Source organism: Pongo pygmaeus, chromosome 13, assembly GCF_028885625.2.
Source record: "Pongo pygmaeus isolate AG05252 chromosome 13, NHGRI_mPonPyg2-v2.0_pri, whole genome shotgun sequence".
Lineage (NCBI taxonomy): Eukaryota > Metazoa > Chordata > Mammalia > Primates > Hominidae > Pongo > Pongo pygmaeus.
The window spans coordinates 59,051,862-59,079,802 of record NC_072386.2 but is presented as its reverse complement, the minus strand read 5'-3'; the positions used below and the strand labels follow the sequence as shown (position 1 = coordinate 59,079,802).

The 27,941-nt window shown below is 46.7% G+C and overlaps 1 protein-coding gene across 5 annotated transcripts in view; it reads left to right on the top strand.

Moving 5' to 3' along the window:
- The window catches only part of APBA1 (amyloid beta precursor protein binding family A member 1), a 229,209-nt gene extending 202,432 nt beyond the window's left edge, over nt 1-26,777 (top strand). For all 5 annotated transcript variants that reach the window (XM_054502114.1, XM_054502115.2, XM_054502111.2 and 2 more), the window contains 5 exons: nt 1,994-2,173; nt 4,495-4,707; nt 13,149-13,268; nt 21,581-21,721; nt 22,956-26,777. In XM_054502114.1, the coding sequence (XP_054358089.1) occupies nt 1,994-2,173; nt 4,495-4,707; nt 13,149-13,268; nt 21,581-21,721; nt 22,956-23,027 (726 nt within the window). In that variant the 3' untranslated portion in view covers nt 23,028-26,777. The remainder of the gene's footprint in view (nt 1-1,993; nt 2,174-4,494; nt 4,708-13,148; nt 13,269-21,580; nt 21,722-22,955) is intronic.
- The last annotated feature ends 1,164 nt before the right edge of the window (nt 26,778-27,941 follow it).

Below are 27,941 nucleotides of genomic sequence, written 5' to 3'. Positions count from 1 at the left end.
GTCTACATGTACCTCTCTGATGCCGAAAGCAATGCCTTACTCCTTCCAGTTTTACAATAGGTAAATGGTGGTAGTTCTTGATGTGATTTGTAAAGTCATCAGATTTTCACAGTGAGAAAACTTAAGTACTTCTTTTCCCGTAGCCAGTCACACGGAAAGTTCCCATTTTGCTGTTAATAAGGTGTTTTTACCAACATTTAGGAAATGTGGGGAAAGAGGAGTGGAGGTTAGAATTGTGTTTTCAAAACACTGCTCTGGAGGTTTTCTGGTTCGGCTTTGTTTTTCTGCCCATCAGAATTTCACAGAGAAGCCGTCCGGTGTGGTGGGCAGGAGGATGGGCTCTGGATTCAGCCCCTAGCCCCTTCTCAGGAAGTGTGCAGTTTAAGCCCTCAACCTCCATATCCTGTTCTACCCAGTGGGGACACTAATACAGATCCATAGTTCCAAAGTCTAGAAAGCTCTGAGAAACAAAAAGGATTTTTGAAGTCAGGTGGCTGATAAACCTGCCTTGCCTGCCGGCAGGTTGTTTATAGAATTTGTCCAGCTTACCATGAATCTTACAGATTTTGCCACAGAAATGTTACTGTGCTCTGTGTACTTCCCCAGACCCTAAGGGGGTTATGGCACAATGTACAGTATTTGCATCCTGCTACCTTTCTAAAATTGGAAGTTTTAAATTCTGAAGCAGAGCCTCTCGCATTCCAAGTGAAGGATTGTGGACCAGTCATACTAATAGCTGTCATGGAATTGATATGCAGATTCAGTGATGGTCCTTGTATAGCATTTACTGCAGCATAGCCACATGAGAAGTGCTCAGTTGCTCTTGGCTGTCTGGATTAGTAATGTTGCTTAATTAATGCAGGGAAAAGCTATCAAAACCCAGTGTAGAAGCCAGTGCCACCTCCTGTAAGCTGTGTGACCTTGAGAGGTTCCTTTGTGTCTCTGGGCCTCCATCTCCTCAACTGGAAAATGCAGGGTTGGACCAGAGTTCTCAACTCTGTTAGACCCAACACTCCCTTTCTACAATAAATATCTTATTAATGACCCATTACTCTCCTGAAATGAAATTCATAGCTAATATAACCTCCCCTATTGAAAAATCTTTCACAGAATAATCAAATTGTGGCCATAAATATAATATAAAGGAAAGATAAGTGGAAAGCAAACTAAAATAAAACAATATCACAATATGTATTAATAAATGCTCTGGCGCAACCATTCTGAAAGGCATAATGAGGTAGTCAGTTGCTTATACCTACTTGATTAAGCTTGGATGTAGGAGAACACAGTGTGCAGTGGGATATCGTAAACTTTCCAGTTGACGTTTCAAATTGAGGGCTAAATAATATGTATGTATCTACAAGCACATGCAGAATCACCATGCACGACAGCACATGTGCAGGTTGATAGGGATGTGATTTATCGGCAACACAGATATCACAGCGGCACTGATGTTGATTTTCCAAAGTCATGAAGTTTCCTCCTGGTGAAGTACTGAATGAAGCAAAATAACATCATCTCGCAATTCACACGGTATTATTCTTGAAATGTTCGATGTGTATTAGAGCCACACAAAGTCTTTGTGTTTATGTATAAATTGGAGTTGAATCCTGGACTCAGGTAACTGTAAACAAGTATTGCATGCACATGAATGTCCAGTGGGATCTGTGAAGATGGTGCAGGGTATAGAATGACTCATCACTGTATCGAGCTGTTTTTTGCATGGCAGGATATTCAGCATCTCTGACTCCTGTCTGCTGAATGCCGGTAGCTCCCTTATGATCATTGTCATAATCAAAAACATCCCCAGTCTTTCTGAAAATTGCCCCTGGTGGGCACTGGTAGCCCCACATAGAACCACTGGCCCAGCAGGCGTGATGTCTAAGGCTTCCTCAGATTCCAGGAGGGCCATTGTTCAGGTGGGAAGTGTGCCAGGCCGCTCACCAGGTGCACTGCCCTGCTGACCATCTTTCCTCTCTGGCTGCTGTTCCAGGCTCAGCTGATTGCACAGTCCATCGGACAGGCATTTAGCGTGGCATACCAGGAATTCCTCAGGGCCAATGGGATTAACCCCGAAGATCTCAGCCAGAAGGAGTATAGTGACCTGCTCAATACCCAGGACATGTACAACGATGACCTGATCCACTTCTCCAAGTCGGAAAACTGTAAAGATGTGGGTACTTTCCTGAAGCTGTTCTCCAGGCTGGGTCAGCTGGGCAGGGGCTTGGAAAGGGGGGGCATCCTGCCACAGAAGTGAAGGGATATCAATGGTGAGGAGTGCCGTATTGGCAGGACATCATGAAGTCGCTCACCCCCATCTCTCGCTCCCCATTCTGGGGCCCTGTCATGAAATGCTATTGTGGACAGGTGTAAAGAGAGGCAGCACATCCTCTGCTCCCAGTCATCCTGAGCTAAGTTTTGGGTGGGTCCCAGAGGCAGATAGGACCTGAACTCTGCCTGTATAAACACTGCAATCTAGGTAAGGGCACTGAAAAAGTTAAATGATGGTGCCAGATACAGGCACTAATCAAAACCAACTACACTTGGACAAACAGAGAAGATCTCAAGTTTCAGACAAGAGATGCTGTCCTTCTCTGGGGATGGCCTGTGGCTTCAAACTGAGCTATTCAGGAATGCCTGTAGGAAGATGAGGCTATCCAAGCTGGTCTGGTGATCTGGGGATTGTAGGGGCAAGCCGAGGGTGGGGTCTATGGAATGGTTGGAAGCCTGGAGGTCAGAAAGCTCCACATTTGTCTAGGGAATGGGGAAGTACGGTTTGGCTAGAGCAGGAGGTAGGCACAGGAAAGGAGATAGATGGGCCTGAGATCTGGGTCAGAACTGGAGGGCCTGCAAGTCCAGATGAGGGGTTTGGACTTGATCCCATAGGTAAAAAGAACTTTTAATGAGAAAGTGATTATTTGATCCACTGGGGTCTGTTAGGTATCTTAGGTCAGATTCCCCAGAAGCAGAGCCTGAGGCAGGGATTCTTGTCACAGAGGTTTGTTGGGAGAGTGCCTCAGAACAGAAGGGATGTGGGAAGCTTGGTGGTGGGACACCAAGTAAGGGTGTGGTCCCTTGGACATGAGTTTCCTTCTGTCCCAGAGGGAAGCTCCATGGCACAGATTGCAGGACAGATTTGTCTCACCTTGGAGCGAGGGAGCTGGCAAGCCTTTGTACCCCATGCTGGTCATTGGCCAAGGCTGGACAGGGGGTATATGAATTTGCTAGGCTGTTGTCACAAAGTACCATGGACTGGGTGGCTTCAACAACAGAAACCTATTGTCTCACAGACCTTGTGGCCAGAAGTCCAAAAGCAAGGTGTTGGTAGCATTGGTTCTTTCTGAGGGTCGTGAGAGAAGAATCTGTTCCAAGCCTCTCTCTTTGGCTTGTAGATGGCTGTCTTCACCCTGTGTCTTCACATCATCCTTTCTCCATGCATGTCCCTATGTCCAAATTTCCTCTTCTTTTTTTGATACCCATGACAGACAACCATTCCTCTTCTTACATAAGGACACGAGTAATATTGGATTAGAGCCTATATTAATCACCTCATTTAAAATTGGTTACCTCTGTTAAGACCTTATCTCCAAATAAAGTCACAATCTAAGTCAAAGGCACTGGGGGTTGGTAATTCAACATACAAATTTTGGGGGGACACAATTCAACCTTAACAGAATGTGTCTCCCTTTCAGCTAAGGACAGTTCTCCAGGGAAGGGGCTGACTGTAAGCTTCAGCAGCTGGGGGAAGCAGACACCAACCTGTGAAGGGGACTTTGTCAAGCCCCGCAAAAATACACATACACATTCTGTTGGATGCTTCCAAGAGGTGCGGTACCTTTTAGTGGCATCTCTGCAGGCCTCCCCAGAGTGCAAGTATCCAACATCAACTCCTGTCTTCTCTGCCCTGCCAGTGAAGGTTGTGAAGTCTGTGTATCCAGGATATGCACTTCCTGTGTGCACACCCAACCTTTTGGTTGTGATAACTTCAGCATCACTTTTTCTTTTTTCTCAACTTTCTCCTTGCAGAGAAGTGTTTCTGTGTGTTTATTTATTTTTAACTCAAGAAACTTAAATGTCGGAGCGAATTGGGGAAGCACTGTGGGAGAGGGAACCTGCGCATGGAATTTGAAAAGCTATTTCTAGAAATCGTAACACACCACCCACCCACAGAGCCTCTTCCCGTGCCACTGAGGACAGGACTGAAGAAATTTAAAACAAAAACAAAAACAAAAAACTGGTGGTCCTCATGGTTGTGTGCTGAGGCAAGATTGCTTATGTGAAACGAGTGAATTACAAAAGAGTGTAGACCTGTGTGAATTCATTTCTTAAAAACTCCAAATATGCGGAATGCTGAGAAGACAGGAACTCATCTGGGTTAGTGTCCCCAGGGAAGTGTCTTTCTTTAGGCGAGACAGGAATGGGGGAGAGGCTTTGATTTCTACCTACCCCAGATGGTCGCTGATGCAGTCTTTCTAAATGTTTTTCTCCTTCCAGGTTTTCATAGAGAAGCAGAAAGGAGAAATCCTAGGTGTGGTGATTGTGGAGTCTGGCTGGGGATCCATCCTCCCCACCGTGATCATTGCCAACATGATGCATGGTGGCCCTGCAGAGAAATCTGGGAAGCTGAATATCGGTGACCAGATCATGTCCATTAATGGCACCAGCCTGGTGGGCCTGCCTCTGTCCACCTGCCAGAGCATTATTAAGGTATCTGAATATGGGAAAAATCAGCTGCTGTGGTAAACCTCAAGTGATGTGAAGTGTGACCCCCATCCAGTCATTAATGTATATGAACATATTCGAAGTGTCAGGCACCAAGGAAGACACAAACACAAAAGGCGTGGACTTGCACTCAGGAAGCTTACCATCAAGTTACTGTTTACAGATTCTTCCCTGAAATCAATTTAGATCAGGGGAAGTGTATTTGGTTCACATTACACTACTTTCTGATAGCAGCATGTCCATCACAGGCATCACTATTCAATCACAGCACTCTCCCACTAAGCCCAGACTCAGCCTCAACAGAAATGGCCTCAGCTTCGGAATCCAGACAGTCACTTATAGTCAGCCAGATACACTTGGCATGATTTACCATCCCTGTCAAAAATGTCAGAAATGCTTCAAATCTGAGAGCGCTTTTTCCTTCCCAGTGGCCCTGACTATGATGCGGGTGAGTTTGTCCTCCCTCAGACCCCAGGTAAAGCAATTCACATGTGCTTGTTGCCAGAAGAAGGAGGAAACTCTCTTCTAGTCCATGGAAGCTTTTTCATACCTGAGCATACTTCCTGCTCAACCTGAATTGATGCTTATAAAGCTAAGAAGAGCTACTTAAAGGAAAATTAAATGTGAATACTTGAGAAGAAATGAGATTTTCTTTAGACATGAAGCATTCACATGGAGTTTTTTGAGCACATTGGGACTTGCTGAATGCATGGCCAGTGTGACCGGGATGTTCCTCCTCCTTGACGGCATCTGTAGACCCCAGTAGCTTTGCACCAAGTGCTGTGGTACTGTAGGTAGACTGAGATTCCACAACCTTTTTTTGGGTCCTGCAGGGGTTTCCTGAAAGACTTAGCTGGAATATAGCTGTGTGCGTATGTGCTTGTGTGAGAGAGAGGGAGAAGGAAGGGGATTAATTCATGCAAATAGTCATTGTGAGCAAAAGAAAAATCACAAAGCCAGCCTCCTCAGCTAAGGGGGTAGGGGTGGAAGGTGAAGGTGAGTGTATAGGACATATGGATTGTGACTTTTTGTTTTTAATGAAATGGATTAAATTCTAATTTCACGTTAAGATAATCACATCTGGAAAGAAATAGTCCTCTTTGGCCTCCTTTAATTTCTTTTTCTTATACTTAAATAAATTCTACCTCTTGCTTAATACACATTAAAGATGAGATTAGAGAATCAACTTTGAACATGGATATTCATTCAGACAGGTTTAATTGGGCCTCTGTGAGGCACTGAGCTGCGCTCTGAGGAAGCTGGCTTGCCAGTATGCATGTGCAGGATAATTAGAGACGTGCAAGGGCTCTGCGGTCAACATAAAGGTGACAGGCTACGAGTTATTAGATGGACCATTTTATGTGATTTTAAAGTTGACCTTGAAGGAGTAAAACCTAGGTAGGTAGCAGAAAGGGAAGTGGCATTTGGAGGTTTCTGCTTGAATCGATGGACAGGGGCTGGTGTTGAGTCAGGGAGAGATGGGGCCTGAGCCTGGCCCAGAAAGGCTGGTCTGGTGTTGCTGTGATTGCATGGAGAGGCAAGCGGGGGGTGGGGCTGGGGAGGCAGGACCACAAGTCGCTCCTGCCAGTGAGCAAGTTGCTTATTAAACACCTTGGGTGCATGCATGAGAACTGCTGAGGGGCTGTGGGACCCAGGGGCCCCGTGGACACAGTCCCTGCCCCCCAGGGAGCTTGGTCGGTTTGAGGAGAAGTGAAAGGACTTATGGCTCACAGTGCTCAGTGCTGTGTGTCTGTGCTCTGGGTGCTCTGAGAATATGTGTGGACTGACTTGCTGAGTCTTCGGGGCAGCATTTCTGTGGGCAGGTACTATTGTTGTACCCATTGTACAAGCTAGGAAGCTGAGGCACAGCAAGATGATGTAATCATCCATGGTCATACAGCCTCCAATACAGAGTCATCCCAGGGAGGGTGTCAGGTGAAATGCTAGGCCCAAGGCCAGACCATGGGGCAGTACTTCTCAGCCAGGGGTGATCTTGCATCCCCCAAAATGTACGGAGACTGTTTCAGTTGTCACGGAGGAGAAGGTGCTGCCAGCATCCAGTGGGTAGAGGCCAGGGATACTGTCAAACATCCTACAATGCACAGGACAGCCCCACAGCACACAATTATCCAGCCCCAAATGTAGGTAGTGCTGAGGTTGAGAAACTCTGCCTGAGTGGTGTAGGAGTTCAGATGCAAGAGAGAGAAATCGATGAGAGAGGGAAGCTGGTTAGGGACGGTTTGTGGGGAGTTGGTCTGAGTCTAGAAGGGTTGGGGAGGAGGAGAGGGGATGGGAGGTTAAGTATTGAATAATATTTGTGTTCCCTCCAAATACGTATTGAAACCCCAATCCCAATGTGATGTTATTTGGAGGTGGAGCCTTTAGGAAGTGATTAGCATGAGGGTGGAGCCCTCATGGTTGGGATTAGTGCCCTTAAAAAAGGGACCCCAGCGAGCTCTCTTTTGGTATGTGAAGATGCTAGAAGTTGGCCATCTGCAACTCAGAAGGGGCCCTTGCCAGAACCTGACAGTGCTGGTACACTGATCTCAGACTTCCAGCCTCCAGAACTGTGAGGGATAAATGCCTGTTGTTTATAAGCCACCTAGTCTGTGGTACTTTGTCATGGCAGACTAAGAACAGACTCAGACAAGGGGAGGACTTAAGTAAAGGTGGGGATGGGGCCTGGGCAGGAACAAGCCGGGCTTCCTGAGGCCCTCAAGACTCCAGCTCATGGCCTGGAGTCGCCTCCTTTCCTCCTCGGGACAGTCCACAAGGGGGACAGCAGATGCTAGGTGCACAGATGGGCCATCAGAGACTCTAAAGGCACGGGAGACTTGCCCAGGGCCCCCAGCTGGCCAGTGAGTCCCCACCCTCCTGCGAATCCCTCCCTCCTCATCTGCGTGGGGACCAGAAGAGGGGGGAAGCAGTGAGGCTATGAGGGCAGCCTGACTCCCTCTGCACCTGCCACAGCATCAAGGTGGAAGCAAAGCTTGCTGGAGTACAGACGGAGCTCTGTCTGCACAGTTTCCTAAGGGGAAAGGGATTGTTAGAGGAGCTGAACTTTGATGTCTATGAATGTAATCTCTATAGAACCAGAAAATTAAAAGGCCGAGTGGTGATGAAAGAGATGTAACTGGTGAAGATGAAGAGAAAGAAAAGCAGTGTTTTCGTGGCCACCCATAGTGAAGAAGTACTTAGCAGGGCAGACCCGGATTAGAGCACAGCTAAACTTCCTCCCTGCCACAGTGCACTGCTTGTTGAATGGGGAAATGTGATGGTCCGTCCATGGACCACCCTGGCTGGTGGGAGGTGTAACCACTGATAACAGCCAGAATCACCAGTACCAAATACAGACTGACATCAGTGGGTTGTATCACCTTTTTAAAATTCTCTAGAAAACACACCCGTTTTTGCCTGCACCTGGACAGATGTGCGCACTGCCCTACCCCCACCCCTCGGGCCACTGCAGAGCAGCGTCTGGGCCACTTCAAGGCTGTGTTCAAATTTGTTTCAGTGTACGTCCATGCTCTTTGCAGTGACTTTGACAAGCAACTCTCATCCTGATGAATCAGTGCTTCTCAAACTGATTGGAATCACCTGGGGATCTTGTTAGAATGCACGTCTGATTCAGCAGGTATAGGGTGGGATTCTGCATTTTTGGCAGGCTTTGTGGCAGGGATGGCATCACTAGTCTGCAGGCCACACTTTCAGGAACAGGGATCCAAAGTGTGCATTCTGCATCTGGCCACTTCAATACTGGTTGACCATTTTCCCCCCAGGTTACAGGAAATAGATTTCTAGAGTAGAATTATAGGTATTGACTTGCCTTACTCTTCCTACCTCTTATTTTTTGGGTCATAATTAATTCCCAAGGCATAATTATTGGTGGGTAGAACATTTTACAGGTTGCCTCTTTCTGTGCCTTTGCCTCTGTGGTCCTGCCCTCTGGGTTTTTGCTCTGTTTTAGAATAGCGCACAGCTTCCCTTGCTTCCCCAGGAGCATCATGGTTCTGCTCTCCTGTTGCTATAGAGACCATTCTGGCTTCACTTTTCTCTCTTCGCCCGTCTTCTGTGGCCTTCCCCTCCCACCAGATTTCTTAATTTGCTGTACCGTTCCACTGTTGTCATGGGGACCAAATGACCCTTTATTTAATTGGCACCTCCAATAAAATGGCAGCTCAGAAATCCAAGTTAATGGGACCCAACATGAAACATTGATTAGGAGCAGCAGAGAAAATGCATGGTCTCGTTATTTCAAATTGCTATTTCTCTAAGCTTCATCTTGCAACACATTTTCCCCAATCTAGAAAATCTTTCACTGAGGGACAGATCAGGCATCTCAAATCAATTCACAGAAAAGGAAAGAACCCAACAGAGCAATGTGAAATTTTTAGGCAACATTGAGAAAATAGAGTCATTCTCTTGCTTTTCGGTATGTTGGGTAACATTTTCTGTATCACACAAGCATACCTAAATAATCTCAGTGGTTAATAGGCGTAAACATTTAAAGCAGGTGGCTTTGCCTGAAGGCTTGAGATTCCAACAACATGCTCCTGTCTTCATTCATCTCTCTTCTTTCCCACAAATTCCTGGTCTCCTGGTGTGTGATTAGAGAGAAAAGGGTGAAGGGACTCAAGCCCCCTCTGGGCTCAGACCCCTGTGCTTAGTACTGATAATGTCTCTTATCCAGCCCCGGAGAGGGTGCGCTTCCCTGAATCTCCAGTGCCTAACACATTTCTTGGCACATGACAAGTGAGTCGTAAATATTTATTGATTAGGTGGATGGAAAGGAGGAAGCACTCAAAGCAGATAAAAATATCTGCATGAATGTCTGAGCTGCTCTCCACCATACCTCCCAGCCCCGCAAAAGAAGCCCACTTTAAATTTTAGGAATAGGTTTAAGCATAATGGTTGAGATTTGGTGTCACAGGCAAAGGCATTTAGGAATAAACACATTAAAGGGGTGCAATCATTGAAATTAGAACTGCAAGAGACATTAGTGAGCTTCACCATTTGTTGTGAAGATGAGGAAATTGAGGTGGGAGAAGGGCGAGCAAAGGGCTTCAGATCCCACTGCTTGGGGTAGCAGAAACAAAACTTGAGTTCAGATTTTCTGACACCACAAGAATCCTCTTCACCAGGCTGTGCTGGTCCTGTTGATAGGAGCAGAAGGCCAGAGCATCTCCCTTTGTCGATGGGGACGATGGGACCTGCTGCATATGGAAGGCCTGGATCCTTCACAGATGTTCATTTCCCCAGGGAGAATCACACTCATTCCATTGCTGTACTTTGGAATCATTTCCTTAACCACAGCAGTTCCCTGGAGATGTTCCAAAACCACCAGGAGATGCCACATGAATGTGAATGCCAAGTCGCATGGTACATCGAGGCCACAAGCTGAGTGACAGCCATGGGGAGGCTCAAGTCCTGCAGAAAGCAGAGGAATTCAGAGCACGGGGGGAGCAGATGCTGACGGCAGGGAAATTGAGTTCCATCAAAATTCACACATTAAGAGCACAAACTAGAACCAAAAGTCAGTGGGGAAGCCAGGGGGTGGGGGATTATGAGGACCAGGAACCCCGAAAAACTCTTGCCACATAGGAAAATTAACTAAAAAGATGGCCCCAATTCAAGGCTGGAATTTGGGGACACAGATTTGTTCTGTGGCTGACCCTGTCATCTTTGTGGAGCAAGCCTTATTCACAAAAGACACACCCTCTCCGGTTGTGTATATGGGGCATTATGGTGCAGAAATACTGTGTGTTTTGAATGCAGACAGACCTAGGATTGAATCTTGCTGTGTGTGAATGTGAGTGAGTCATTTAAAATCTCTGAGCCTCACTTTCCTCTTCTATAATATAGAAATAATTATGGCCACATTAAATGAGACAGCTCTTATCCTTTCCAGGTCAATGCCAGACAACAGTGAGTGTTCAATGACAGGTAGTTACAGTCATTTTGGTTCAATTAGTTTCATCATCAGGGTGGGTTTTGATGCAGCAGTGATCTTAGGGGTGTTCCTGCATGACACAGACATGCAGATGGCTGACCAGGGGTCAGCTGTATAGTGACTGGGCAAACAAAATTTCCCACAAGATGTCACCCTCACCCCACCCTTGCCAGCGCCTGCTCTCACTGAGCACACTGGCTGCAGGTGTGACTAGTAAATTGACATCTTTGGGTGTAATCATCCATGGAGAAATTAAGCCGCCTGGATGCAGATGAGGCCATTCATTGTTCTGCAGTAGTAGTCCACACCAGTTGTTCGCAAAATTGAGCGTGCACCTGAATCATCTGGGAGATTTGTCATCCACAGATTCCTGGGTCCCACCCCTAGGTTTTCTGATTCAGTGGGGCTTGGGTAGAGCCCAGAATTTGCACTTCTAAAAAGTGGCCAGGGGCTGCTGCTGCTGCTGTGTGGGGTTTAAGAGCCATTGGTGTACACCTGCTGGCCAAGCATAGTAAAGCTGGATAACCATAGGCAAAATAGCCCCTACCTCTCCCTCAATCTAAAGCATATCCTGTAACTCAGATACAAAAGGGGTGTAGGTCATTTCTGCCACTCCAAGAAGCACTCTTGGCTACAGATTCTGTTTGCAGTGAAGTTGTCTAACACCAGTTTCATGCCTCTGCCAGGCAGGGTGCCTGAGCAGGGATCCATAGTTCCAGTCCTGACCCCACAGAGCCCTTGGACAAAGCAATCTGTGTCTATGTCTTCATCTTTAAAATGTGAAATGTAAGTCCTGACCTTGCACTGAAAGAGATTTGGTAGACTGGTCAAGGAGTGACAGCAGTAGTGGCTGTGGAATTTACAGAATTCTATTTATAGAATAAGAGGCAGACGATCACCCTTCATGCATGCTTTTCTTGGATTTGTCAGTGTTCTTTACAGGTTCTCTTTCCACTTCATTCGTAGAGGGCGCAAACTGGACCCACTTGTGAACTGAGCAGGTGCTGTCTCTGGGTGATACTGTGGGCTTGGATAGAACAGAGTTTGCCTTTTCCCTGAGTCCGTCCTCATTCCCTGGTAGCTGTTCTCTCCTGCAGGAAAAGTTACCCACCTCTCCTCCCAGCCACCCCACAGTTCCCTTTGGAGGAGTGGGCCTGGGACTGAACTTGAGCGGTTTCCCAGGCAGCTGGCCTTGTAGATGCGAGTCCAGTTGGGCAGGTGCTTCCCACTGAGGGCTCTGACCCCCGCTGCCTCAGCTCTTATAGCAGGGCCAGGGGCTGCAGGGCCTGCAGCTACAACAGTGTGGTCTGTTTACCCCAGCATGCAAACATGATTCTCCTGCATACCATCACTTGAAAGGGGTGGGAAGGCACCTGCTATCAGCCATTCCTTCTCCTCCATGTGGCAATGAGGAGTTTGTTGAGGCACAGCAGGCACCCTGGGGAGACATGAAGTGGACATTTGTTTCAGGGCTGAGTTCCTTTTGCCTGGCACCCTCTTCTAGGGTGAAGCTGACAAGTCAGTGGTCGGGCCTGCAGGAGCAAACCTTCCCACTGCCCAATTGAGGGCAAGTGTAGCTTTGTGATGGTTTTCTAAAGATGCTTCTGGGCACACCAGGGCTTCTGTCACTGCTGTGAGTCTGATCAAGGGACAGGAGCAGGAGCCTGAGCTCAGCTCAGACCACACAGAGGTGGAAGCTTTCTACATAGTCTCTGAAACTAGTTCCTTTTTATAGTCAAAGATCAGCTTTCCCTCTACGCTCCATTTTAATTTAGAGGGAGAGGTGTGTCATCAGGGATCATGAAACAACAGTCTGCAAGTCGTATTTCTTCCCCTTCCTTCTCCATCAGCATCCATCCTGCAACCCTCCCCATTCTCCCAAGGAGGCACACACTGATTGGAGTCCCCGGTTGCTGTGGGAATGGTGACAGCTATAAAATCTCTAACTGGCAGAAAGAAGGGGAAAGAGGAGCATCAGAGACCAGAGAAAAGAGCCATGATGAATCAGGCCAGTTGCTGTGAGTTAGATGTCCTTTGTTAGAAGAGGAGTCATTGCTAGAGTTTGCCTTTCAGAAGAAAGTCCATTTCCGACTCATGTTTCTCCTGGCTGGGGGAAATAGTGTGCCTCCTTCATCTTTGAAGCCAAAAAGGACATCTGACACTTCCTCTTAGTTGCACAAGTACTTTGATCAGATCCCTTGAACCCAGCCCACTTCCCAAAAAGGAAGGCATTGACCACAGGAACCCCATCTGTGCATGGGCTGAGAGGGCTCCATCTGCAACATGTGGCGTCTTAGCCCTGGGTAGGTGAAGCTGAGCAGTGACTGTACCAGCCCGGGCACCAGAGGCCTGCAGGCAGGCAGTGGGTCCTTCGGAAGACTCAGTGCAGCTTCTTTTGCCTTTGGTGCTGCCTGCTTTTGTTTATTCTGTCTGCCTCAGTGGTCACCATACCCACTGTACTTTATTCGTGTTTAAGGGCTTAAAGAATCAGTCCCGAGTCAAGCTGAATATTGTGAGATGTCCTCCAGTGACCACCGTGTTAATCAGAAGACCAGACCTTCGCTACCAGCTGGGTTTCAGCGTCCAGAATGGAATTGTAAGTAGAACACCTTCCACACCCTTTTCCACAATGTTGACAAATAAAAATGTAGCATGGCTGGGAGTGTGGAGCCAAGATGGCTGAATAGGAACAGCTCCAGTCTACAACTCCCAGCATGAGTGATGCAGAAGACAGGTGATTTCTGCATTTCCAACTGAGGTACCGGGTTCATCTCACTGGGGAGTGCCGGTCAGTGGGTACAGGACAGTGGGTGCAGTGCACCATGCATGAGCTGAAGCAGGGCGAGGCATCGCCTCACCCAGGAAGCGCAAGGGGTCAGGGAATTCCCTTCCCTAGTCAGAGAAAGGGGTGACAGACGGCACCTGGAAAATCGGGTCACTTCCACCCTAATACTGTGCTTTTCCAATGGGCTTAACAAATGGCACACCAGGAGATTATATCCTGCACCTGGCTCGGAGGGTCCTACGCCCACGGAGCATCGCTCATTGCTAGCCCAGCAGTCTGAGATCAAACTGCAAGGCTGCAGTGAGGCTGGGGGAGGGGTGCCTGCCATTGTCCAGGCTTGAGTAGGTAAACAAAGCAGCTGGGAAGCTCGAACTGGGTGGAGCCCACCACAGCTCAAGGAGGCCCACCTGCCTCTGTAGGCTCCACCTCTGGGGGCAGGGCACAGACAAACAAAAGGCAGCAGTAACCTCTGCAGACTTAAATGTCCCTGTCTGACAGCTTTGAGAGAGTAGTGGTTCTCCCAGCATGCAGCTTGAGATGTGAGAATGGGCAGACTGCCTCGTCAAGTGAGTCCCTGACCCCTGAGTAGCCTAACTGGGAGGCACCCCGCAGTAGGGGCAGACTGACACCTCACACAGCCGGGTACTCCTCTGAGACAAAACTTCCAGAGAAACCATCAGGCAGCAGCATTTGCGGTTTACCAATATCCACTGTTCTGCAGCCACCACTGCTGATACCCAGGCAAACAGGGAGTTTACTGGAGGTCCACTCCAGACCAACAGACCTGCAGCTGAGGGTCCTGACTGTTAGAAGGAAAACTAACAGAAAGGACATCCACACCAAAAACCCATCTGTATGTCACCATCATCAAAGACCAAAGGTAGATAAAACCACAAAGATGGGGAAAAAACAAAGCAGAAAAACTGGAAACTCTTAAAACCAGAGCACCTCTCCTCCTGCAAAGGAACGCACCTCCTCACCAGCAATGGAACAAAGCTGGACGGAGAATGACTTTGATGAGTTGAGAGAAGAAGGCTTCAGAAGATCAAACTACTCCGAGCTAAAGGAGGAAGTTCGAACCAATGGCAAAGAAGTTAAAAACTTTGAAAAAAAATTAGACGAATGGATAACTAGAATAACCAATGCAGAGAAGTCCTTAAAGGACCTGATGGAGCTGAAAACCATGGTACAAGAACGTGACAAATGCACAAGCCTCAATGCACAAGCCTCAGTAACTGATGTGATCAACTGGAAGAAAGGGTATCAGCAATGGAAGATGAAATGAATGAAATGAAGCATAAAGAGAAGTTTAGAGAAAAAAGACTAGAAAGAAACAAACAAAGCCTCCAAGAAATATGGGACTATGTGAAAAGACCAAATCTATGTCTGATTGGTGTACCTGAAACTGACAGGGAGAATGGAACCAAGTTAGAAAACACTCTGCAGGGTATTATCCAGGAGAATTTCCCCAATCTAGCAAGGCAGGCCAACATTCAAATTCAGGAAATACAGAGAATGCCACAAAGATACTCCTCGAGAAGAGCAACTCCAAGACACATAATTGTCAGATTCACCAAAGTTGAAATGAAGGAAAAAATGTTAAGGGCAGCCAGAGAGAAAGGTCAGTTTATCCACAAAGGGAAGCCCATCAGACTAACAGCTGATCTCTCAGCAGAAACTCTACAAGCCAGAAGAGAGTGGGGGCCAATATTCAACAATCTTCAAGAATTTTCAACCCAGAATTTCATATCCAGCCAAACTAAGCTTCATAAGTGAAGGAGAAATAAAATACTTTACAGACAAGCAAATGCTGAGAGATTTTGTCACCACCAGGCCTGCCCTAAAAGAGCTCCTGAAGGAAGCACTAAACATGGAAAGGAACAACTGGTACCAGCCACTGCAAAAACATGCCAAATTTTAAAGACCATCAAGGCTAGGAAGAAACTACATCAACTAACGAGCAAAATAACCAGCTAACATCATAATGACAGGATCAAATTCACACATAACAATACTAACCTTAAATGTAAATGAGCTAAATGCTCCAATTAAAAGGCACAGACTGGCAAATTGGATAAAGAGTCAAGACCCATCAGTGTGCTGTATTCAGGAAACCCATCTCACACACAGAGACACACATAGGCTCAAAATAAAGGTATGGAGGAAGATCTACCAAGCAAATGGAAAACAAAAAAAGGCAGGGGTTGCAATCCTAGTCTCTGATAAAACAGACTTTAAACCAACAAAGATCAAAAGAGACAAAGAAGGCCATTACATGATGGTAAAGGGATCAATTCAACAAGAAGAACTAACTCTCCTAAATATATATGCACCCAATACAGGAGCACCCAGATTCATAAAGCAAGTCCTTAGTGACCTGCAAAGAGACTTAGACTCCCACACAATAATAGTGGGAGACTTTAACACCCCACTGTCAACATTAGACAGATCAACGAGACAGAAAGTTAACAAGGATATCCAGGAATTGAACTCAGCTCTGCACCAAGCAGACCTAATAGACATCTACAGAACTCTCCACCCCCAAATCAACAGAATATATACATTCTTTTCAGCACCACACCACACCTATTCCAAAATTGACCACATAGTTGGAAGTAAAGCCCTCCTCAGCAAATGTAAAAGAACAGAAATGATAACAAACTGTCTCTCAGATCACAGTGCAATCAAACTAGAACTCAGGATTAAGAAACTCACTCAAAACCGCTTAACTACATGGAAACTGAACAACCTGCTCCTGAATGAATACTGGGTACATAACGAAATGAAGGCAGAAATAAAGATGTTCTTTGAAACCAACGAGAACCAAGACACAACATACCAGAATCTCTGGGACACATTCAAAGCAGTGTGTAGAGGGAAATTTATAGCACTAAATGCCCACAAGAGAAAGCAGGAAAGATCTAAAATTGACACCCTAACATCACAATTAAAAGAACTAGAGAAGCAAGAGCAAACACATTCAAAAGCTAGCAGAAGGCAAGAAATAACTAAGATCAGAGCAGAACTGAAGGAAATAGAGACACAAAAAAACCTTCAAAAAAATCAATGAATCCAGGAGCTGGTTTTTTGAAAAGATCGACAAAATTGATAGACTGCTAGCAAGACTAATAAAGAAGAGAGAAGAATCAAATAGACGCAATAAAAAATGACAAAGGGGATATCACCAATGATCCCACAGAAATACGAATCATCAGAGAATACTATAAACACCTCTACGCAAATAAACTAGAAAATCTAGAAGAAATGGATAAACTCCTGGACACATACACTCTCCCAACACGAAACCAGGAAGAAGTTGAATCTCTGAATAGACCAATAACAGGCTCTGAAATTGAGGCAATAATTAATAGCTTACAAACCAAAAAGAGTCCAGGACCAGATGGAGTCACAGCCGAATTCTACCAGAGGTACAAGGAGGAGCTGGTACCATTCCTTCTGAAACAATTCCAATCAATAGAAAAAGAGGGAATCCTCCCTAACTCATTTCATGAGGCCAGCATCATCCTGATACCAAAGCCTGGCTGAGACACAACAAAAAAAGTGAATTTTAGACCAATATCCTTGATGAACATTGATGCAAAAATCCTCAATGAAATACTGACAAACCGAATCCAGCAGCACATCAAAAAGCTTATCCACCATGATCAAGTGGGCTTCATCCCTGGGATGCAAGGCTGGTTCAACATATTAAAATCAATAAATGTAATCCAGCATATAAACAGAACCAAAGATAAAAACAACATGATTATCTCAATAGATGCAGAAAAGGCCTTTGACAAAATTCAACAACGCTTCATGCTAAAAACTCTCAATAAATTAGGTATTGATGGGACGTATCTCAAAATAATAAGAGCTATCTATGAGAAACCCACAGCCAATATCATACTGAATGGACAAAAACTGGAAGCATTCCCTTTGAAAACTGGCACAAGACAGGGATGCCCTCTCTCACCACTCCTATTCAACATAGTGTTGGAAGTTCTGGCCAGGGCAATCAGGCAGGAGAAGGAAATAAAGGGCATTCAATTAGGAAAAGAGGAAGTCAGATTGTCCCTGTTTGCAGATGACATGATTGTATATCTAGAAAACCCCATCATCTCAGCCCAAAATCTCCTTAAGCTGCTAAGCAACTTCAGCAAAGTCTCAGGATACAAAATCAATGTGCAGAAATCACAAGCATTCTTATACACCAATAACAGACAAACAGCCAAATCATGAGTGAACTCCCATTCACAATTGCTTCAAAGAGAATACAATACCTAGGAATTCAACTTACAAGGGATGTGAAGGACCTTTTCAAGGAGAACTACAAACCACTGCTCAATGAAATAGAAGAGGATACAAACAAATGGAAGAACATCCATACTCATGGGTAGGAAGAATCAGTATCATAAAAATGGCCATACTGCCCAAGGTAATTTATAGATTCAATGCCATCCCCATCAAGCTACCAATGACTTTCTTCACAGAATTGGAAAAAACTACTTTAAAGTTCATATGGAACCAAAAAGAGCCCGCATCGCCAAGTCAATCCTAAGCCAAAGGAACAAGGATGGAGGCATCACACTACCTGACTTCAAACTATACTACAAGGCTACAGTAACCAAAACAGCATGGTACTGGTACCAAAACAGAGATGTAGACCAATGGAATAGAACAGAGCCCTCAGAAATAATGCCACATATCTACAACTATCTGATCTTTGACAAACCTGAGAAAAACAAGCAATGGGGAAAGGATTCCATATTTAATAAATGGTGCTGGGAAAACTGGCTAGTCATATGTAGAAAGCTGAAACTGGATCCCTTCCTTACACCTTATACAAAAATTAATTCAAGATGGATTAAAGACTTACATGTTAGACCTAAAACCATAAAAACCCTAGAAGAAAACCTAGGCAATACCATTCAGGACATAGGCATGGGCAAGGACTTCATGTCTAAAACACCAAAAGCAATGGCAACAAAAGCCAGAATTGACAAATGGGATCTAATTAAACTAAAGAGCTTCTGCACAGCAAAAGAAACCACCATCAGAGTGAACAGGCAACCTACAAAATGGGAGAAAATTTTCGCAACCTACTCATCTGACAAAGGGCTAATATCCAGAATCTACAATGAACTCCAACAAATTTACAAGAAAAAAACAACCCCATCAAAAAGTGGGCGAAGGACATGAACAGACACTTCTCAAAAGAAGACATTTATGCAGCCAAAAGACACATGAAAAAATGCTCATCATCACTGGCCATCAGAGAAATGTGAATCAAAACCACAATGAGATACCATCTCACACCAGTTAGAATGGCTATCATTAAAAAGTCAGGAAACAACAGGTACTGGAGAGGATGTGGAGAAATAGGAACACTTTCACACTGTTGGTGGGACTGTAAACTAGTTCAACCATTGTGGAAGTCAGTGTGGCGATTCCTCAAGGATCTAGAACTAGAAATACCATTTGACCCAGCCATCCCATTACTGGGTATATACCCAAAGGATTATAAATCATGCTGCTGTAAAGACACATGCACACATATGTTTATTGCGGCACCGTTCACAATAGCAAAGACTTGAAACCAACCCAGATGTCCAACAATGATAGACTGGATTAAGAAAATGTGGCACATATACACCATGGAATACTATGCAGCCATAAAAAATGGTGAGTTCATGTCCTTTGTAGGGACATGGATGAAGCTGGAAACCATTCTCAGCAAACTATGGCAAGGACAAAAAAACAAACACCGCATATTCTCACTCATAGGTGGGAATTGAACAATGAGAACACATGGACACAGGAAGGGGAACATCACACACTGGGGACAGTTGTGGGGTGGGGGGAAGGGGGAGGGATAGCATTAGGAGATATACCTAATGCTAAATGACGAGTTAATGGGTGCAGCACACCAACATGGCACATGTATACATATGTAACAAACCTGCACGTTGTACACATGTACCCTAAAACTTAAAGTATACTAATAATAAAAACATTGAAATGGACGTTTTATTAATAATAATCTGTTGGAATGCTTAAAGAAAAATGTAGCATGGCCTTTGTTTTTTTTTTCTTTTTTTTTTTAATTGAGATAGAGTCTCACTCTGTCTTCCAAGATGGAGTACAGTGGCACAATCTCGGCTCACTGCAACCTCCGCCTCCTGGGTTCAAGGGATTCTCCTGCCTCAGCCTCCTGAGTAGCTGTGACTACAAGCACGCGTCACCACGCCCGGCTAATTATTGTATTTTTAGTAGAGACAGGGTTTCACCATACTGGCCAGGCTGGTCTTGAACTCCTGACCTTGTGATCCGCCTGCCTCTGCCTCCCAAAGTGCTGGTATTACAGGGCCTTTGACTTTTTTTTTTTTTTTTTAAGCCAGTTTGTTCCCTGAAGGAATCCATCAAGAAAGAGTATGAGTGGATGAAGCAGGCTCAGCTCCCTCTCTGAACAGAGTCCCTTCAGCAGAGATTCCCACACAGAACCCAGTGTTTCTGTGACATGCAGGACTGCCCTCCCGGCTGCCAGCTTGAGAGTTTGGGATGCACTCTCCAAGAGCCTCCTTGCCTCTGGGCTGTCCACCCTGGCTGCACAGAGTCCCGCAGAGCAGCTGACTCCCAAGCCTGGGGCTGTACAGTGCAGGGGCCGGCTCAATTCCCACAGTCACAACTGAGATTCAGTTTGGTATTTGAGTGATCCTTCAAACCTTGGCCTTCAGGCGAAGCCAGGCAGATCACTTGAGGCCAGGCGTTGGAGACCAGCTTGGCCGACATGGCAAAGCCCAGTCTCTACTAAAAATACAAAAATTAGCCAGGTGTGGTGGCGGGCACCTATAATCCCAGCTACTCAGGAGGGTGAGGTAGGAGGATCACCTGAACCTGGGAGGCAAAGGTTGCAGTGAGCAGAGATTATGCCACTGCACTCCAGCCTAGGTGACAGAGCAAGACTCTGTCTCAAAAAAAAAAAAAAAAAAGGAGTCCTAGGTAATTAAAATATCATTCCAAATACATTTTAAGGTTTAGAAATACCCTTGAACTTCCCAGTTGGAGTTGAAATATCCAGCCCCACTTGCTGCATTCTTCGTACCTGAGTAGCGTAGTTTGCCTATTAGGAGAGGATCTAGGGTGACTCTTTACAGTTTAGCTCTGAGATCATCTTTTCGTTGATTTGTAGTTGTACTTGTTTGCTTTGTTCATAGTTAAACAGTATTAAAAGTTCAGATATGAACAAGGAGTTGTTAACACATGTGGGTCCACTGGGAAAACACCTAAGGAATGTTTTGACCCCAGACTAGCTGAGAGAGCAGCTGGGCCACACACTCACGGAATCACACAGCGTGTTGCTACACGATGTCACTTGCAAGCTTGTCTGCATCCACTTTTAAATAAAGGTGCATGGTCTGGAATGAAAAGCCAACTTAGTAAATTCAGACCTACTCTTTTGGGAAAAGTTATGTTGTAGTGTGTGTGAGGTGAGGGTGGAGGGCCCATCAGTCCCGCCTGCAACCTCGGGTCACGGTGGTACCTGGCTGTGCCATCACAAAATCCAGCCTCACTGTCTTTTCTGTGGGAAGGGAGTTTGAACAGGGGCCACTGAATTGGGAAGCTCTAAAGGACTCTCTCCCCTCCAGCCAGCCACACTTTGGAACACAGAGTGGAGTTCCAGCCCCATGGTGGCTCAGGCAATCGTGACCCTAAAAACAGTCTGCTGGCATTAAACACTTCAGTGCTTGAGTCCCAGTCATGACTACGGGAACTAACACTAACCTGTGTCACACAGGCTGACAGTTTGAAAACACTGGCGACTCTGTGACAGACCCAAATGGCCCTTTTTACCCAGCCCCAGCTGGGATGAGAAGTAGAATTCAGTGTGCCGTAAAAACCAGTGATGTGCTACAGTCTCTGTGCAAGCCGCATGAACAAGGTGGCCATGTGGGCGACAGCACCTATTTTTTTGTGAAAAGACACTGAGAGTTAAATGCCCAAAGCCTAACCATGTCAATTTCTCCAAGAGCAGAGTGTGGGGGCAGGGGGCTTTCAGGAAAGACGGCCTTCCAGCCCCACCGCACTGACTGCAATGAGGGTAACTCCGCCTTTGACTCTGACAGATCTGCAGCCTCATGCGAGGGGGAATAGCTGAGAGAGGAGGCGTCCGTGTGGGGCACCGGATCATTGAAATCAACGGACAGAGCGTCGTGGCCACCCCCCACGAGAAGATCGTCCACATTCTCTCCAATGCTGTTGGGGAGGTAGGAGAGGTCCGGGGCTGAGGGTGGTGCTGAGGGCTGCGTCTGGTGCCCCTGCCTTATATGCTCACCGTGGCCCTGAGCAGACCTTCCAGGAAAGCTCCCCGAGTTTCCAATCCTGAACACTCCCCAACAAGCAGACCTGTCTCTGACCAAATGCCAAACCCATTAGCAAGCAGTTATCTGGGAGCTCCTCCATGAAATGGAATCAGATCACCCTCAGCCTTCTCTTTCATCTGATGTGCTCACCTTCTCTTTTTAACACTCAGCTTTCTGTTGCTTTTCTGTATGGCCGCCTAAGTTGCCTCCATTTTCCCCAATTAACCTCCCCAAATGTTTTTAAAAGATTTAAGTCTTAGACTCAAGTCGAATCAACAAAGTGGCCCTCCAGAGGTGTGACGCCAGTGCAATGTGGCATGATGTGTCATCACTGCTGTCAGTCATCATTGCTGCCATTCATCACTGCTATCAGTCATCACTACTGTCAGTCAGTCATCACTGCTGTCATTCATCACTGCTGTCAGTTATCACTGCTGTCAGTTATCACTGCTATCATTCATCACTGCTGTCATTCATTTATCACTGTTGTCCATTTATCACTGCTGTCAGTCATCGGTGCTGTAAGTCAGTCATCACTGCTGTCATTCATCACTGCTGTCATTCGTTTATCACTGCTGTCATTCATTTATCACTGCTGTCAGTAATCACTGCTGTCAGTCAGTAATCACTGCTGTCAGTCATCACTGCTGTCATTCATTTATCACTGCTGTCAGTCAACACTGCTGTCATTCATCACTGCTGTCAGTTACCACTGCTGTCATTCATCACTGCTGTCAGTCATCACTGCTGTTCTCGGGCTGATTTGTCATCCTTGCCTCATCTGCCAAGAGAGATGAGGGAGGCAGGCACCCTGAGAAGCCTGGAGCCCTTCCTCCATTTTCAGAGTTCTTGCTTTTAAAAGGGTAGGGTCTGATGAGAGCGAGAGCATTTGACTGAGAAATAAGCCTTGCTTGGTTTTTGTTGTTCATTTCTGTCACCCCTAAGCTTTTGAGAAAGTCAGTGGATTCCACTGTTCCTGGAGGCCACCCTGGGTCAGGTCCCTGGTGGTGGCTGGGCGGTAGGGGGGTATCTTCAAAGCCCTCTGTGGGAGGCACTGCCTCTCTGGCCAGCCCTGGGCAGTGCCCACGCAGCCAGCCCCCAGCCTTAGCCCCCACTAAAGTGTGTTCTTTACCCTCAGATTCATATGAAGACAATGCCAGCCGCGATGTACAGGCTGCTGACGGCCCAGGAGCAGCCCGTTTACATCTGACCGCGGCCACACGCGGTGGCATGCATGGAGGACTCTCCTCATCGTGGTTGTGTTTCTCGTGCTGCATCCCTGTGTCCACTGAGACATTCCCCTCTCGCGCCCAGCATTTGGTTTTACACAGGAAGAGAAGAATCCACAAGGACCTCTTTACTCTCTCCGATTTGCTTTTTTTTTTTTTTTTTTAAATACCAGGGAAGTCTCGTATGCACTCCCTTGAGGATGGAGAGCAGCCAGCACCCACCTGGTACTGACCCAGGACCATCCTGGAGGGCCTTCTGGGGGTGTCCAGGGGTGGGCTGTCACTGCCTAAGGGAGAATCCTCCCTTCCCAAGAGGTGCAGATCTCTTAGAAGGAGCTCGAGGGGCAGCGAAGCAGCTGATTCAGCAGTGCCTAAAACCCAGTTGCTGATCTCTGCTCTCTGAGTTTATCTGTGGGAATGTGGTAGTACCCAGGGCCAGCCCACGTCATTAAGGTTATGCACTGCCTGCCTTGTAGTTGGGGCACCATACATTATTTCCTCCAGAATCTCTGAGCCAACCTTAAACCTCTTCTATTGCTAGTTTTAATTTCAACGTATGTGTGTTTTCTAATATGAGCCTTCTCACCCCAGGATAAAAGGGGAAATAACTGCCTTGGGCAAGGACACCATAGTGTCACAGAGAGCTTGGCAATTCATGGGGCATCTAAAGCTTTACCAGGTTGTCCTCAAGTTATCAACCATTAGATAAACACAGGCAGGTACTGTCTGCTTCTCTCTCTCTCTCTCTCACACACACACGGTCCCATTTGCATATCACCCTTCCCTGCTTCCACCACCAATGAGACAAGCTGAAGATTAGGCACACAGATCCCCTGGAAACCCACCTATCTGGAAGGCCCCTTCCCTGGCAGGTGGCCAGGCAGGCGGGGGCTGCTCAGCCTCATCCTGAGAGACCTGCCCTCTCTGTGCTGAGGCCCAGCCCCTCCAGCACCACTTTGGCTTAAAGCATCCTCCTCCTGGACTCCCATCCCTGCCGAACACACATCCCAAGAGTCTGGGAAGGAGGGACTGTTCCCCAGAAGGCGAGTTGCAGGTGCAATTGTGTCTTGTTTCCTGGCCCAAGGCAAGACCAACTTTCTTCTCTGCCCAGGGCCACTAGGCAGATGTGATATTGGAAGGGCCAGAATAGTACATAAACCACAAAATTAAGGAGACAATAGCAACCTTAAGTATGCCTCAGAATCCCCAGATGTGGCCCATAAACACCCTCTTGCTGCCTTGTGGGCCTGAGAGCGTTTTTGGCTGGTGTGGAATTGTTCCGTGTTTTCATCAGGTGCCTCATATTTATGCTTCCGTCTCAGTTCAGTGTAGATGTTTTAGTAATATTATAATTCTGAGCCAGTTTTCACTTGGTCCAAAGAGCATTTTGTTTTCATGTGAGGTGTGATTTGGCTTTGCTTTTGTTTTGTTTCATTCATGACCTCAGTAGAGACAGGGGAAGAGAAACTATTATATTTTGTAATTAATATAGTCCCTGTTCTCTGCATCCGAGATATTTATGTTGTGTCTATGGAAATAGGAACTCAGTGAGCAAGTGTTGGGTAGCATGTATCTATAGAGAGAATGGAGGGATTCTAAGGAGGGAACAAAATGACTATAACAAGATTAGGGACAAGAGACTTCAACCAGAGAGCTCTGTGATCAATTCCCCAAGATCTCTGTACCTTCTGAGTTTTCTGCTTAGAATCAGGGAAGCTCAATGCTTGACAGGAATGAGCAGTGGAACTCTCAGTTTCACTGTGTTACAAAGGAGCCCTGAGGAAGGGAGGCCGCTGGCTGCCCAGGTGCCCTGTGGGGAAATGGACTTCTGCTGGTGCAGAGCGTGGCACCTGGTGGGGCCATAAAGCTCCCCAGGACATCTTTGAAGGATGCTTTACAGAATGTTGCTGGGAGACCAGCCCCAAGGTCAACTCATCACAAATGTGAGGACCAGGAAGGAACCATGGCCTGGGTTCTCCATTTGCTGTAGAGTATCTGGTGATACAATGAGACACTAGAGTCATCAGCCAGTTCATCTTTCCTCTGCCAATAAGAGTGGATAGAACAGGAATGAAGTGTTACTGGTGGTATTTCAGGCATCAGGAGCCTTGGAAAATCATTGTAGGGGCTCATGCCTGTCTGTCCCTAGGCACCTGGGCAGCACCACAGAGGCCCGCCCATGACTGGCCAGGGGACGGAACTCCAGTAGCGCGCCCCTGTACAACCTGCACATAACGGTTATGTATCTTCACCTCAAGGAGAGAATATACTTTCTATTCCTATTGCACAAAAACCTTGTAAACTTTGAGAGGTGCTGAAAAAGCCAATTCTGCAAGCTCTCCTAGAGGACTGACATTGTAACATTAGAGTGAGAAGATTTCTCCGCCACATTGTTTTGTGTTAATCCAGGTGTGTCTTCACACCTAGTGAGTGGAAGTTGCTGGAGCTCAGTACAGGTCCACCCAGCTGAAGTGGGTTCTTTTTCCCACTACCACTGGGTCAAGGGAGTGAGCCTAGGTATGGTCACCTCAGCAGCCACAGTCTTAAAAGCAAGTCGCTAGATTTTTTGAAAGTCCCAAGAGAAGTGGTGGTCTTCCCTTCTGTCATCCCAGTATATATAGTTATATATGTAAATATCTAAATACCCCGTGTAACAGGAAGGCTATGTACAGGGCAGCCTTCCCAAACGCTGTGAGGGCACAGAGCTGCTGTGGCTGTTCCACCAGGGTGTGCTGGTGGCTCAGCTTTGGGGTTGGACTCCCACATTCACCTCCCCATCCTGGTCCAGGCAGAGGCACCAGAACCCATCCTGCCTTTTCTCCAGTGTGAGCATTTCAGGGAGCCACCATCAGCCTTGGGTTCATGAGAGGAAGAAACCCCCAAAGACCAGTGCCTGGAGCCCACTTCTCCAGCGACACCTTCCCTCGCCAGAGCAGGCTCCTAGGAGCGCATCGCAGGGGTGCCGGGTCCCTGCACACGGGTTTGCTTTCTGAACATTGCCCATCAACACCGCCTTCAGGGAGTCCCAGAGTAACCTACTACCTCCCCCATCGCTCCTCTGCCCCCCTCACCCTGTGGGCACCAACACCTCCCGCACACAGATGAAAACCATCTACAGAGCCCTTCCCGGGTCCCTCGACCCAGTGGTGTAGCCGTTACCAATGTTTACAACCAGGGGCCGCCCCTCCTTAGATGTGTTTACTCACATTCACAGGCCACCTGTTGGTTTGAGTTTCATGTGTCTCCTTCCCTGGCCTGGGTCGACTTGAGCACACAACTCGATCTTTCTTCCCCTCCATCAAGGCAGTGTGTGAGGACTGTGTGGGAATGACATTTCTTGTACATACTTAGCACAGCACCTAGAGTATGAACTTCTACTATTGTTCTGTAAAGAGGGTGAAATGGAGCTTATTGTAAAGCGTCGGGAGAAGTATAGTATTGTATTTGTAACAATATCGTTCTTTGTATACACAAAACTCAATGATCTATATATAAATATAAATAAATATATAAATAAAATATATCTACACGTGAGCCTGGAATGTGGACACCGCACACCCACTGAATGTACTTCCTTGACAGTCTGGTCACTGGTCCCTCCCTCCCTCCTCCGTCCCATGGCCACAGTCATCCGGTTTGGGGTTGTGATGTATTTACTGTGCTATCTTCCTTTATTTAACTGAACACTAATGTCTGTATAAGAGTTGCTGCAACAATAAACAAGAACTTCACCTCTTGGCCTGGCCAAGTGTCTTCTTGTTGCAGGGAAGGCTTGGGATCATATGATGAGTTTGTCTTTTCCCTAACAGACTAGCTCCTGCCCACCCTACAGGCGCCCAGAGCCCAGGAGTTCTCTAAATGAGCTTTTATTCTGTGGAACTGACTTGGTTTTAGACAAGAAAGGCTCTGTTCTCCTGTCCCAGTTGATCCTCCAGTCCTGTGGGTCTCCTTTGAGCACACTGAACTGGAGAAAGAGAAATTCTCTGGATTTCTTGCTTGACATCCTCCATGAGGGTAGGAAAACAGGAATTAATTCTCCCCCACCTCAGTCATCTCCCATAAGGGAGGTGCCTTTTTGTAAGGGACTAAGATCTAAGTGGACAGTGGAAAACAGCGCCCTGAGAGGCCCATCCAAAGGTTCTGTGAGAAGGTTCTGGAAGGTTTCCTCCTGGTGCTCTTTGGAAATTCACTTTTTGAAGGTTGCCAGGCATGCCCTCCCTGCTGCTGGGGGCCCTGGACTCCCCAACACAGAGTGTCCAGCCCTGTTCCAAAGCAGACTGCTTGTCAGCTTTTTCTTTGCATACACCCCTCCCTCATCTTCCCTGCAAAGCTTTTTGCAGCCCCCTCAGGTCCGTAGCTGCTGAAAGCCCTGAACATGGAGGTAGGGCCTTGTCCTGAGGGTCCTGTGGCCTGGCTCCGAGGAGCCCCTTCTCCATCCTTCTCACAGCAAGCAGAGTGTCCCACCACCGAGACGGCTGCCATTAAATCAAGTGGGAAGAAAGCACATTGAACTGGCGTCTGGGGAAGTCACAATTTGGAGAATGGCAGCTAGTCTTTATAGTACCTTCCACGTGCCAAACATCCTACAGAGATGAACTTGGTAACTCCCCACAACACCTCTAAGAGGTAGAAGCTTTTCCTGTATTATCATTGTCTCCATTTTATACAGGAGGAAACGGGCACAGAGGGTTCAAGCACTTACGCTCAGCTTTCCAACAACTCCCACCTGCGCCACCTGGGACAGGCTTGTCATCGCACACGGATGAACTCAGCGTTAGACTTTTGGGTCTCTTTTGGTTCTTACAATGTTTTCCTTCCTGGTTTTTGTCCATTGATTTGCAAACCACATCTCTTATTCAAATCAGTCTGCCCTACTTCCCCATCCCCAGACTGGA